The following is a 14,258-nucleotide window of genomic DNA, read 5'->3' as shown; positions in this document are numbered from 1 at the left end:
ACTATGACGGTGTTTGTTTTTTTACCTAATTTTAAATAGAACCTTAATACTTAATAATGTTAAATATTATGTTATTTGCTTTTGTAATATTTCATTTCTATTAAGTATTAAAAAAAATTAAATAAATAAATATGTTATTTTTTATATTTAGAAAAAGTTACATATTTTGACTTTTTTTATTTAATAAAAAGTTTATAATAAGTCATGAAAAAGTAGAAAAACAAACAACTTAAATTCTGAAAACAAATTGCTTTCAGCAAAAAGCCAAAAAAACAAACACCATCTATGTTTCCTTCCAAAAAGTTTAAGAAAAAATGTGAAAGAAAAAAAATAAAAAAATATATAAATTTTAAATCAATAAATTATTTTTTATTTATTACTCTAAGTACATTTCATTTATTTAACTCTATCATATAAATATTAAATAATTTAAAATATATAAATTTCTTATTGATTTTAATTATAGTTGACATTTTTTCATTTTTTTTTTTATGGTAAAATCAAACATGAAAATTCTTTTTTAGTATTTTTTGGGAATTAGACATAACCTTTAAAGTCGTTATTCTTATCTCCATCATATAAGGATGCGACAATATTCACTAACAGATAATGAACTTGAAAAATGATTCTTTGCCAAATATTGAGTGAAAACGATTTTAGTTTGGCTGAAATTGAATAGAGTCAAATTGCAAACTAATCTTGTTGATATATCGTCTGCAAACAATTTCTATTTTTTGCCGGCACTGATGATATATGGGGGTCCTAGTTTAAAGATTTTCATTCCTTCACAAATTCAATATATGGTTCCTATTTTTTTCCAACCATGTGGGATTGGAATCATGCACTCTTGTGACACCATCTATATCATATTCGAAATTTGACATGGCATTTTTTGAAAATATAGTCAAATAAAGATTGAATATTCTTATTGATTGATGTATACAAATATTTCAATGGAAATAAATAGAGGAGATACCTTGGATATTTTCATAGTATCATTCTATCAAACTTTTTTTTTTAAGAAATATTTGATTAAAAATGATGAGATTACCATTAGTGTTTCGATAAATGTAATGTTTGTCTGTTGAGCAATGACAAGGGTCAATTGAAGTTTAAAAATAACCAATGACTACTTATAATGCATTTAATGTCCAATAGCTACTCAATTGATCAAATTAAAGCTTGAATGGTCAATGCTAAATTTTATAGAAAAAGTGTTTAACAGTGCAGCTAATGCCCAATATCTACTCAATTGATTGAACCAAAACTCAAATGCATTTATCGATAAGAAAACACTTTTATTGAATTTTCCATCTATTCATTTTTCTCTATGTCAAGCTTTGAATGTGATTAAACATCCCTTATTTGAAAAAAGTTGAGAGTTTAAGCATCAAGTTGACATTGAACTTAAAAAGTGTTATTAGAGTCCAATGGAACCATCCAATCCAAGTATAAAGCTTGAAAGCTTGGATTGGAAGTCTTACATTAATAGAACCCTCACTCGAAAAGGAAATTGAAGAAAATGAATGGAGGTAACATTTGTTGAAACATTATAAAATCATATTTGCATCTCTATTTCCCCCTCTATTTACTTTTATTGCATAGGTTGTTGTTTAATTTAATATTAAAGGAAAGTTTTTCTTTAGAAATATGATCCAATCACATAGAATTTTTTTTAGTTGGATGCTACCATTTTCAACATTTAAAGTAGAAATAGGACAAATTTTCAACTTGTATAATTCATTACATAAAAGTTGATTGCTAAAAACATTAGAATCATAAATCAACTTTAAATTGCCATAAAAAATATTAAAAGAGCATTCGATATCATCTAATCTTGAAATAAAAATCAAATTCCACCTAAAAGATGATATAAGGCAACAACTCTCAAAATAAGAGTAAGGCCAATCTCAAATACAAATTCCACTACTTCTTTAAATTCCATTTGCACATGAGCACTACTCCCAATAGTCAAGTTACTTCTAGAATCATTTGACCTTTATTTGGTGTGTTTTGATGTCTTGAAATTGATGGAGATGAAAAATTGCACGTACACAAGCACACGCCTAGCGAGATTTTTCTCACTCGTCTTATTAGCCCTCATAACATTTTATATATGTGTAGTCTTTCATAGCATTTTTCATATACATAGGACTCACCCATTACAAAACCTTGAACTAACACTAACTAAATTATCATATCAAATATCAGGATCCGTACAATACGTTGAACCAAATTTCAAATTATGATCATAAATAACTAATTGGGTGTTCAGGTAAATAATTAATCCCTTTTCACAAGAATAAAAAATGAATTTATGATGGCATAAAGAAATACAAACAGGAATTAATGATAAAGAAACGTAAGTATAGATGAGCGCTCACAAGTCACAATTGGTGGTGATAGGTGTATGACGTGTGATAATGGGTGGAGCAAGCCAGACCGTCCAATTTAAGAGCACTTTGTTCGAAAGTGGAAACATTACTTCACACTCCTCCAGTCCAAAACACCATCGGTGTCTCCCTTCCTCTATTCATTAATTTAAAAAATAAAATCAAAAAATCAAAATAAATAGATGCAGAAGTAATGCATTGAAAACTTGAGAAGCAAGCATGGAGTTGGATGAGATCAAAAGGAGCATGCTGAATCTTTTGCCTAATGCCACTCTCCAGCTTTGCTGTTACACAGTGGTGCTCATCGTCTCGTTGATGTGGTTGATGCGTGGGATAGCCAGGGTCTTGCGTGACTCTCATTGGGAATCAACTGCCAAGATTCCTCCCGGGAGTAGAGGACTACCCTTGATCGGAGAAACTCTGCACTTCATGGCTGCCACCAGCTCTTCCAAAGGCTTCTATGACTTTGTTCATATTCGTCAACTCCGGTAACACCCCTCTCTATCTCTCCGCCACTATAAAGACGTCTATGTATATATATTAGATTCGTCCGCCCTGCCTTAAAGTAAGTTTTGAAGTTGAGTCGGTAATCTTTTCTTTGGTAAGGTTGGATTAAGATAATATGCATGGAAATTAAATGATTTGTTTCATGCAGTACCACTGTTCAATTTTTAAAGACTATTTTCAGAATTTTAATGAAGTATATTTAACTTTGAATTTCTACTTTTTTGATGCATACATAAGCTTACCAGTTATATTGGGCAGTCCTTGTCCATAATTTAATAATCCGTACTAAAATCACTCTTCGTTTGAGTCTTGTAAGAATATGTGAAGAGGAGTGGAAAAGGGATCATTTAAGTCTTGAGTTGAATAGATTTGTTCCCCATAGTTTCTTAAATCTGAACTGATCAGTTTGAAATCAAGGGCTAAGGCGAGACCCCAATTTGGAAATGATCGGAAATTTTCGGTGACAGGTATGGAAACTGTTTTAGGACCAGCATATTTGGGCAGACTCATGTTTTTGTTTCAAGCACGGAGTCGGCAAAAGTGGTACTGAACAATGAAGTGGGGAAGTTCACAAAGAGATACATAAAATCAATCGCAGAGCTAGTGGGAAATGAGAGCCTACTGTGTGCATCTCATCAGCACCACAAATTGATCCGTGGTCGTCTGATCAATCTCTTCTCTACTGCTTCCATTTCCTCATTTATCAAACAGTTTGATCAACTGATTGTCACTACTCTCAGTGGCTGGGAACACAAACCCACTGTGGTTGTGCTCCATGAAGCTCTTGAGGTTTGTTTAGCAGTTTAAGATCATTTAAAGATTTGAAAAGATATAACGCTTTGCAGTGAATGTCATTCGCTTGTGATTTTATTTGGTGTAGCTAATCTGTAAAGCCATGTGCAAGATGTTGATGAGTTTAGAGAGCGGAGATGAAGTAGAGATGCTGCAAAAGGATGTTGCCCATGTTTGTGAAGCAATGATTGCCTTCCCTTTGAGGCTACCCTGCACTCGATTCTATAAAGGCCTTGAGGTAATTAATTTCACCTTAACAAAGCCCATTCACTTCATGCATGCCCTTCCTTCCAGCCTAATGGGCTTCCCATTTTATTAGACTCAGCAGTTCGGATTCATTTTTACCTTATGGGAAATCTTGAAACCCAAATCCCTCTCCTTGAGGAAAATGAAGATATTTTTGCTGGATATTTAATGAACACTGAATTGATGGGACAGGCAAGAAAAAGAGTAATGAAAATGCTGGAGAAGAAAATCGAGGAAAGGAGAAGAGGAGAAGCCTATCATGAAGACTTTCTACAACATCTCCTGAAAGACAATGGTAGTGCCTGTTGTGATGAAGTCCCACCCTTAACGGATGCAGAGATCCAAGACAACATTTTAACCATGATAATTGCAGGTCATTCATAATTAACAGCCCCCTCCCTTCATTAATCCTCCATTGCATGCATCAAATCTTGTGTTGATCCAATACATATGCAGGCCAGGATACAACAGCAAGTGCAATCACTTGGATGGTGAAGTACCTGGACGAGAACCAACAGGTCCTCCACACACTCAGAGTGAGTCCAAACATTAGAGTTTGTATATATACATACAAACTTTAAATTCATAATTGCATTATATCTTTTGTTCTTTGCCACTTAAAATTCAAAGTGAGTAATGTATCAGTCGGTTTCGTTATCTAAACAGGCAGAGCAAGGCCGAATTGCAGAAAAAACTTCACACACCTCGTCTCTTACACTGGATGATCTTAATGAGATGCCATATGCTTCTAAGGTGGTGAAAGAATCGTTAAGGATGGCATCTATAGTAGCATGGCTCCCAAGAGTAGCCCTCCAGGACTGTGAGGTTCAAGGTTGGTTCTTCAACTGCCTTGAAATTTATGAATCCTGTCATTTATATTTCCAGATGTGAAATTTTTTTCCTCTGCAGGGTTTAAGATCAAGAAGGGGTGGAACATCAATATCGATGCTAGATCTATACATCTTGATCCTACGTTGTACAACAATCCCACCATGTTCATTCCTTCCAGGTTTGATGTAAGACTACATTTTCAAACAATGTATTGCTTTCTACCTTCGATCGAGAATATTAGAAAAAAAAAAAAAAAAAAAACTTATCTCAGCTTTGATAAGATATATTTCTCATAATCAGGGTGAACCAAAGCCAAATAGCTTTTTAGCTTTCGGAACTGGGGGGAGGACATGCCTGGGAATGAACATGGCTAAAGCCATGATGCTAGTCTTTCTGCACCGCCTGATTACCACTTACAAGTGAGTTCCATCCATTTTTTATTGTCATTAAATTTGGCATATGCCTCCAGGGGACTCGTTTCTTCGCAATTCAATTTTCTAACATTCTTGAATTGTTGACTTTTTATTATTGTAATTTTGGATCATGAAGAGCCTCAAATTGAATCGCTGCCCGTGGAACCAACCTCCTCTTTACATTATGGGCCTATCGATCCATCCAGAGCACTGAAATTTTGGACCACTTGGGCCTTTTATGATCCTGCTAAAAAACACAACCATTTAAAAACCAGTTTCACTCAAAAAGGGTCCGCTACCTTAACCAATTAGTCGATACCAAAAGTAGGACCAATCATAACTTGTCACATGCACATGTTCTGATTTTTCCTCAAAAAATGTCAACCTATTGTTATGTGATGGCCAGTTGAACCATGATTTTTATTATGGACAAAGGGTCATGCTCATCATGCCCAAGGAAAAAACCAGATTTTTATACAAGCATATAATAGTTACCATCTTTTCTTGACCCTTACATGATTCATATTGTACATCTATTTCATGAATGGGGGCATAGAATTGAAACACAAAAGCATAGGCAAACAAGTACTAATTTTTGTCATAAGAAAAATAGTAAAGAATGTGATGATCACATTAATAAAGTCTATGAATATGAATTTGAACAGCTGGACGGTAGTGAACCCGGATTCAAGCATCGAGAAGTGGGCTCTATTCTCGAGACTAAAAAGCGGCTGCCCCATTCATGTTAGCCCGATTGCAAAGGATGCAGCGGACGCGTAAGCAAGATATGGACCAGAATTTGATGTACAAAGGAAAAAGGAATGGTTTGTGTATAAATTGATTACTGGGTAGTTAGTTGCAGCTGGGATTAGGCAGGGTTTTGCCTAACCTCCACCCATCATCCTGGGTTGGTGCGTGCCTGTATGTACGTGTATGAATGGCTTGGATTTGAAACTTCTAAGAGTTTAGGGTAGTATTTGATTATTGTAAAATGCAGATGACATTGTTGTAAATTAATGTTAAATTCGTATATTTTAATTTTCTTTCCTATTATATTTTAAGAGGCACCCAAAAAAAAAAAAAAGCTTCCCTTTGATCCTAGACATATCCAAACACGTACTTACATTATCGTACATTGTCCGTCCCTTTTCTTATTTCACCCAAATGGTATGATTTTGGTCTTTTGTTACAATGGGTGTGCCAGTAACATTTTTCTCCGGTCACTGAAATTGAATCTATTCTAAAGTATGTGCAAATTTTATACTCAATGATTTGTTTCTATCTACCATTGGAGTCGCTCTTGTTGAAATTTCACAAACGACAACGTCACGATACCTAACGGGTAAAATATGAGCCACAAAATTGAGGGACTGAAGTGACCTATGAGGGGTGGAAAACTAAGGCAGAAAATGGAAAGAAAATTGTAAAAGGGAGTATGATCTGCCAGAATCGGCCAAAGAACCACCATCCCTACAACTTTCCAATTTGGTCAGGGTACCAAATGCTAGTGCAAAGGACAAGCCACTAATGTTGACCTTAAATAAGCATTGCTCTTACGACTTGTTTACTAAATTAATGTAATGGTTTGGTATTTGAATTTAAGTTATTAAATATAATTAATAAACTAAATTAATATTACGACTTAAAAGTTACTTTTAATTTTAAGTATTAAATCAAAATAATTAATTTATTTTAATTTTAAATCTTTTGTATTTCATTTATTGGTATTAGTGAAAATGTATTTTAGAATTTTTAATTCCTCATCCACTCATTTTTTATAATAAATATTATGTATCATGCATGTATTATAAATAAGGGTACAACTTGGATAGGTGGACTCAATTTTACCTAATACTTAGAGAAGATTTTGGAAACATTTTTAATATTCTGGTTGAATTTGAATTAAATTTTCTTAACCTAATATCTATTTAAGTTGGACTTGAACCAAGATTCAAACAACCTGAGTCTAACCTATCGATTTAATATTTTTATAATATTCATTATATGGTATAATAATATTTATTTTCTTTTTAATTTTTAAAAAAATATAATTATAATTATATCATATACTTTTTCATTTGTTTAGAAAGATACATAAGTTTATTTTGCTTTTTTATTTTTTCTTATTCATATATTTAAATCTTGCTATAAATATATATAAAAAATATTTTTTAAAAACCATCATAGATGAATTTTGAATAATGCAACCCAATCAACCTGACCAATCTGAATCTAATTCAATCAATCCAAATTTAAACTCGACCAACCCAAATTTAACTTGAGTTTTGAAAAATGAATTTTGAGTTAGGTTTGGGTTGAATATCTCAGATTAAATATTGAATTTAATTGAGTTTGAGTTGAATATCTCAGGTTAAAGGTTGAATTTGATTAAGCTTAGATTGATTGTTTCTTAATTCAGATTGGATACAAATTACCTATCAACCCTACTAACCCACTCAAATTACAGCTCTATTTATAAATAAACTTATGATTTAAAATTAATAAAAATAAATATAAATTAAAATCAATAAGAATAAATATTAATTAAAACAAATGAACGGAAATATGTTCATTTGATTATTGAGAATAAATTTTAAGTTAATTTTATCAAACAAATAATAATTAAAAAGAAAATAATAATAATAATAATAATAATAAGTTTTAATGTGATAATTTAAGAACAGACAAGTCAATAATTTTAAACATTATGTTTTTTGAAATATTCATTTATTGCCTTTTTCAAGTATTTAGGAATGCGAGTGTATTTTTGACTTGGCTGTGAAAAAAACAATGTTTGCAACAGCCGACAATGGAGGACTCGGGAATAGAGAGACAGGCCAAGTATTCTCTGCAGTGTTGTTGGGCTGTTTAATTTTTTAAGTTTGGCAGTCCTGTTCTGATATCGCTTTTGTCTAATAAACAACCTTCTATTTTATTTTTTGGCATTCATCCTAACCGATCTAACCAATCCCATTGCCAATGCCAGCTCCCTCCTCTTCATATTTTTCGGCCACTGTCTTCCCAAAACGCCAAAACGGTTGGGAAACCTATCGCCTTCTATATTTTCTATACAAAATAATTGAGGGGATTGATAGTTGGTGGTGTCTCCTTTCTATATTATTACCAAGGCTTGGTTGGATATGGCAGGATCAGGGGATGATAATTGACAATTTTTTGACACATTCATTCATTTTTCTTTTTTCTTTTGAGGGTTCTTTTGGGATCTTTTCTGATTATCCATATCCTGATTGGCCCCCCTTGCTTTAATATACACTACAATTGGTTTATTGTTAGTTGTCTGGCATGCATTCTTCTCCTCATCCACTCCAAATTGAAAGTGTGATCAGAGTGTTATGGAACTCACTCTAATTTTAGTAGCCACCAAAAGTCATTCATCATTGCGCAACCTGTGTTTTTCGACTTCTTTCCACCTCAGTTTCGCATCGATACATCTTTAGCAAGATTCCTGCTAACTTCTATATGCCTACTACAACAACAACAACAAAAGGAGGAAAAGGGTACAAAGATCCGGTTTTCCTCTATTGGTTTAAGTCCTCTAACTGAGTTACATTACATGCACATAAAGGAAAGGCCCCCAAAACAACCCCGAGGCATGTTCAGAAGCGTCCACCAGAGGTCCACTAAAAATGGTGGGCTCACTTTTTTCATTTTAGTAGAATAAAGAGTAGCAACTAGCACCCACTGTTGCACTACATGTGCTACATTTCTCCTGTGGTAATCATTTTCTTGGCTTGTTCCTTTGATGCTAGCTCAATACTAGAAGGAGGTCACCCGTCCATTCATCACCCCCGTCCACCCATGTCCTTGCTGGTGTCCTTTTCATTTCTCAGCTATATAAAAAAATACAAGGAAAAAATATCTGAGATTCAAATGATCATGACCTTGATTTATTGGACCAGTTTGATTCTTGAATGAAGCATCCATCAAGGGTATAATAAATGAAACACAATAATTAAACCCTGCAGTTGAATGTCTTTGAGAAAGAAAAAAAGTACAGATGTGGGGACCAAAAATGTTGTTTGATTAAGACTTGGAGCAAGGTGGGTTACGACATGAATTAAATTCCCTCTCATTAAGCTTCATTTTATTGTTTATGATGTGGACTAGGACTCAGCCAATCAATTGCCTTCAATTTGTTAGTCTCTTTAATTGTCACGAACTCATTGTAACCTAGTGGTCTCCTCAAATCCAGTCTCATTAAAATACATTGGGCTGTTGCCAAAAGAATCCAAGGTTCAGAGTTCAAATGTGGAGGAACACTGGTATTCTGGGCAGCTCATGCCTTAGGTTCCAGCTTTGGTAGATGATAAATAAACGACTGACATCATTCATATATATATATATACAAAACTTGGGATTTAAGGAAACATTAAGCGACGAATAATATTAGAAAACAGACAAATAAGAAAACATCAACCAATGAATAATATTAGAAAACTGACAAAAGGGTTAATTTAGTTGCTTAAACTACTTAAATTATTATGTCACTCTTCTTCTAAGCTTAGTTACAGAGACTTAACAAATCCTGTAGACATAGATCAGGTAAAAACATAGATTAAACATGATCATTTTTGCTCTTTAATCGTGTGTGTATTGTGGGTATAGCTATTTTGGGGAATCAAAATTGAAGCTCTCTTTTTCTCAGATGGGGTGGATAAGTACTGTGGAGGATCAAGGATGTGTGTTCTAAGCATAGGTAGCCAGCAGGAAATTGATCGAAGGCTTTTATCTTTAAAGTACATGGATGATGGTAATAGCCAGCAGGAAAAAAGAGAAAAAAAAAACACAATAACAATATTTCTCTGTGGCATAATTCCAACAAGAGGTGGATAAGAGCAAAGCTGCTTCGTTATAAAACACACCCAAAAAATACAAAACAAGGCCCATGCCCCACCAACCCACAACCCCACCCCACCAAGGAAGTTGTGTGTTGCTGCCAAACAACCATTTCTCTCTCTCTTTCCTAGAAAATGGACCCCCCTCAAACATTAAAAGGTAATTAAAGATGAGGAAACAAGGGTGGGAAAGTTATTGGGATGACCCTACAAAGGAACATTATGAACCAAGGAGATAGTGGTGACTTTTTTTCTCCCTTTAGAAGGGGCCAAAGAGAGGCACAATTTTCCTCGAACCACCCACTACGCAATCGCTTAGTGTGGGTAATTATGACAAACCCAACTAGGAGAAATCGGGATAAAGCTGCTAATTATTCTAATATTATGGTTAAGCACTTTAATACGCCAAAAGTATGGCAAAAGTCATGTTTTTTGCTCAGAAGGTTACACGCTTTTGAGTGTGAAATTAGATTAATTACATTCTTTCATACATAACTGTGCCAAAAATTTGGCCGTGCGGACAACTTCAATCATTTCATCATCAACATGAATGTTGTTACAAACATTTCATGATGATGGGGTCGTCCTTGATTTTCACCCTTTAAGTCCTATGTCTGGCAATAAAATGGGCGGGCATGGTCACATACTTTGAATGACCCTACCAATCTCTGCTCTGTGGCGTCAATTAGGATGGTGGTTGGACTGTCATATAAACAAAGGAATAAAGAAACATATATTTACTTTAAAATTAAGGGGGTGTCCTTTGGGCAGGGGACTGTTTCTGTGGTCAGTGTGTTTCCATGCTTGTGCAGAAGGAAAGGGTGTGTAGCGTTTGGTATGGGAATAAGTCCAAACTAATAAAACGCCTTTGCAATTGTGGGCGCTTCAACCTCATACAATCAATACATGCACCTGCGAGGGCTGTATGCGAAGGATGTGAGCCCCTTCTGGAATGGAAAATCGGGAATACGGCCAAACACACACAACAGCAAACCATACGTGGATGTGTTCTCATCTTAAAACTTAAATCTGATTCCAAAAGCCTCTTCAGAAGCCTTACTTTCCAACTTTCCATGTTAATGGCAAAAGTTTAGGGTTAAAAGAATAGCATACTTAAATAGCGTAATATCGCTTTTTGTTTTCAGCCATTCCAGCTGAACCAATAACTCAGCAGGATGAGTTGAACGGCCGACCCTGGAAATCAATAGGTAAACATCAATCTACCACTGATTTCTGAGATTTAAGAAATAGAACTGTACATCCCGGCCCTGAAGCATCTTAAGAAAATTGATAAAAACAAGGACAAGAAAATGGGGATACATTTTACTTCTCTAGAGCAGTAATCTGTACTGTGAATTGTCGTAAATTCCTCGACATATTTACTATTTTGTTCACTGCAGCTTCAGTTCTGTTTGCTCAGGACGATTGCCACGTTCTCTTCCCTTAGAAGCCTCTGTTGCTTTTCAATGAACGCTTCTACCTTGCGTCTGAACTCCTCATTGCTCAATTCCTCCACCCTAGACAATCTTCTAGCCGATTTACCGCCGGAACTATCCATTTTCTGAAACTTATCTGTCTCTGATCGCCGCAGCTCTCTACTAGGCTTCTCGGCACTCTCGGGTCGGATGGTCGCCGACTTTGTCCTTCGATAAAATTTCGTCTCCGGAACTTTCTTTGTAACGGTTGTAACCGGATCCGGAAGAACAGTATGGAGCGCATTCTCCCAGCAGACAATCTGCTTGTCGTCGCTTGTCGCCGGAACTGGCGAATCAATTTCGGAGAAGCCTTTCTGCTGCGACTCACTGTGCTTGACGAAGTCATCGTCGTGGCTGACCTTTGTCACCGTGCAGTCAATTTGGGAAACGACCTTCTGGCTATTCTCGCTGTGCTGGACGTACTCGTCGTAGAGATCTGGTTCGGCATTGCCCCTGTCGGGGTTTTCGCCGGAGAAGCGACCGGATTTGACGAAGAGAGTGATGATTATTGCATTTCCGATTAGGAACATGAATCGAGGATTAGCGAGAACCACACAGAGTTCCCGGAGGTACTCGGAGAAGATCTTTACGGCGTTCGAAACTCGCTTTGAAGACCAAAACAGCATGATGAACAGTGCCACAGAAACCTCGAGCACTCGCAAAAAGTTGGCAAACTTTCGAAGCGTATGATACTTGCGCATGGCGTTTGCTTTCTCAAGTTTGACGCTATCAAAATCGATCGAATCCATTCCCTCCAGAAAATGGAAGAAACTGATAGCCTTATAACGACAGTTTTGAAAAGAGTAAATGTCGGGAATCACTAAAACCGCAGCAAGCGAACCAAAAAACGGCTTTTAAACAGGAAATTGGTTGAACATATGGAAAAAAGAGATGTGTGAAGAACACGGATGATTGGAGAGGGTGGATTTTCCGGCAATACCGGGATAGTGAGGATGATAAAAGAGAAGAGCGAGAAAGGGAAAGAAACGGCAAGAAAATGAGGAGGAGAATTGAAGATGATGGAAGAGAAGAGAGGTATGGGTTGTAATGACTATACGTCTTGGCTCCTATGTTGGTTTATTTTTCGAAATGAAGATGGGAACTAGGTCGCATGTTGTCCTTTTATAGAGCTCATAATAATTTGTTGATCCATTTATTTATTTTTTATTCAAAATTTAATAATAATAATAATAATGATAGGCATTGAAAAGTATATAAATTTGTGGGGAGGGTGAGTATGTAAATTAGAAGCGGAAGAGTAAGCACGTCACGACGGGCACGCGTGGGTTAGGAGTAGAGTGTCCAGATTGTAAGGTCACGGATGTACAGGCAAATGCCAGCCTGCCATTTTTCTCTCTTTTTATCCCGCAAAACAAGTGGGATTTGCAATCCAACGTGGCACTAAAACACTAAACGAATTCTAAAAAATATCCCATATTTTGAAAAAACTCGACTAAAAATAGCTAAAAATAAACTCGTTTTTTTTATAAATAATTTAATTATAAAATTAAATTTATTTTCTGAAAAATAAAATTCAATATAAAAGTAAAATAGATTATAAAAAATAAAAAAATCCCTTCGAATAACATGGTCGTCGTGTTTCTCCCTGTTCCTGAGCCCGACTCGACTACATACTGACCTATGTTTCCACTTTTCAATTCTTTCACCTGAGAACAATTCCACACACAATCCATTATACATAATAAATATAAATTAAAAAAATCCCCAAAATGTTTGTTAAAATTTATATGTTGATTATTATTTTTTAATATTTATATATAGTCAATTTAATTTTATATATTTTTTTTTAGTAAAAAATTCCAGGAAATTCGAGTAAATTATTATTTAAGTTTGAAAATTGTACTCGGAAAAAGGCAGGTCTTTCGTGAAAAAAAAGAGTAATAATAAAAAAAGCATGCATTAATGTGGGAGAGGGTACTTGGACTGACGTGAAACATCTACCATTTTGTCTTGCATGGGAAGCCCATGAGTGAAGTCCTAAAAGAAGATTTTCAGAAAAAGAAACGCACCGACCCGCTCAGGGCTCGTGCTTCGGCCGGATCGATCCACCACACACCAAGAAAATTTCAAAATTGGAGGATAAATAAATGAGAAAAATAAAAAAGGAAGCAGATCGCGTAAGGGTCACGCGCGTCCGTACAAAGCGTGGCAGTGCGCAGCGAATAGATATCACGTGACCCCCTGAACTAACAGTACCAAAAGCGACACAGAAGACGAGTGTTTGACGGGTTAAAATGGAGGAGAGAGAGAGGGGATGTGGGTGTTTGGAATGAATCCCACTTTCCCCTTCACATTTCTTCCTTCTGGCGATAGGTTCCGTCAGACACGCGATATAGCCTGTCTTCCATTTAATATTGGGATACCGGATACATAATCATCACGGTTTCTCTCTTCTACTCTTTTTTCCCTCTCCTTTCCATTTATTAAATTTTATCGGGAAACGAATTCCCACTTCCCCTCTCTTCATTGCTTTTCCTGCAGATAATCTCAATAAATTATTAAAAGTTACAATCATTTTGGAGCCGGCCGGGGCAGTTGATTGGCTCACCTCTGGAGAAATGGTCGTGTGATTTGACCATTCTAGACTATCCTTCGCTGCATGTTTAATTTTTTAGCCTTGTTGGTGGAGGATAATAAAGTCCATAAATTTCTGTTCCCAAAAAAAAGAAGTCAATAAATTTGGTCTTTTTCTTGTAAGCTCAAGACTTTTAATTAGAGCTGCTT

General features: G+C 35.4%; 2 protein-coding genes across 2 annotated transcripts; one reads left to right on the top strand and one right to left on the bottom strand.

The window, feature by feature from the left end:
• The first annotated feature begins 2,507 nt into the window (after positions 1-2,507).
• LOC100267651 (abscisic acid 8'-hydroxylase 4) lies at positions 2,508-6,230 on the top strand. The gene is made up of 9 exons (XM_002281122.4): positions 2,508-2,881; positions 3,368-3,689; positions 3,781-3,930; positions 4,131-4,311; positions 4,395-4,474; positions 4,605-4,770; positions 4,848-4,954; positions 5,070-5,188; positions 5,848-6,230. The coding sequence occupies exons 1-9, from the start codon at positions 2,613-2,615 to the stop codon at positions 5,960-5,962; spliced, it is 1,509 nt and encodes a 502-aa protein (XP_002281158.1). The 5' UTR covers positions 2,508-2,612; the 3' UTR covers positions 5,963-6,230.
• Positions 6,231-11,247: 5,017 nt separating this feature from the next.
• Positions 11,248-12,604, bottom strand: LOC104882563 (uncharacterized). The gene has a single exon (XM_010666411.3). It carries the CDS (start codon positions 12,260-12,262, stop codon positions 11,441-11,443), a length of 822 nt encoding a protein of 273 aa, XP_010664713.1. The 5' UTR covers positions 12,263-12,604; the 3' UTR covers positions 11,248-11,440.
• Between the last annotated feature and the right edge of the window lie 1,654 nt (positions 12,605-14,258).

The sequence above is a fragment of the Vitis vinifera genome, chromosome 18 (genome assembly GCF_030704535.1).
Source record: "Vitis vinifera cultivar Pinot Noir 40024 chromosome 18, ASM3070453v1".
Lineage (NCBI taxonomy): Eukaryota > Viridiplantae > Streptophyta > Magnoliopsida > Vitales > Vitaceae > Vitis > Vitis vinifera.
This window is presented reverse-complemented; position numbering and strand designations above follow the sequence as displayed.

Coding starts and splice junctions, on each gene's coding strand:
- LOC104882563 (XM_010666411.3), bottom strand. CDS start 12,262: ATGGATTCGATCGATTTTGATAGCGTCAAACTTGAGAAAGCAAACGCC.
- LOC100267651 (XM_002281122.4), top strand. CDS start 2,613: ATGGAGTTGGATGAGATCAAAAGGAGCATGCTGAATCTTTTGCCTAAT. Junction 4,475..4,604: donor AGGTCCTCCACACACTCAGA/GTGAGTCCAAAC, acceptor TTATCTAAACAG/GCAGAGCAAGGCCGAATTGC. Junction 4,771..4,847: donor CCAGGACTGTGAGGTTCAAG/GTTGGTTCTTCA, acceptor TTTCCTCTGCAG/GGTTTAAGATCAAGAAGGGG.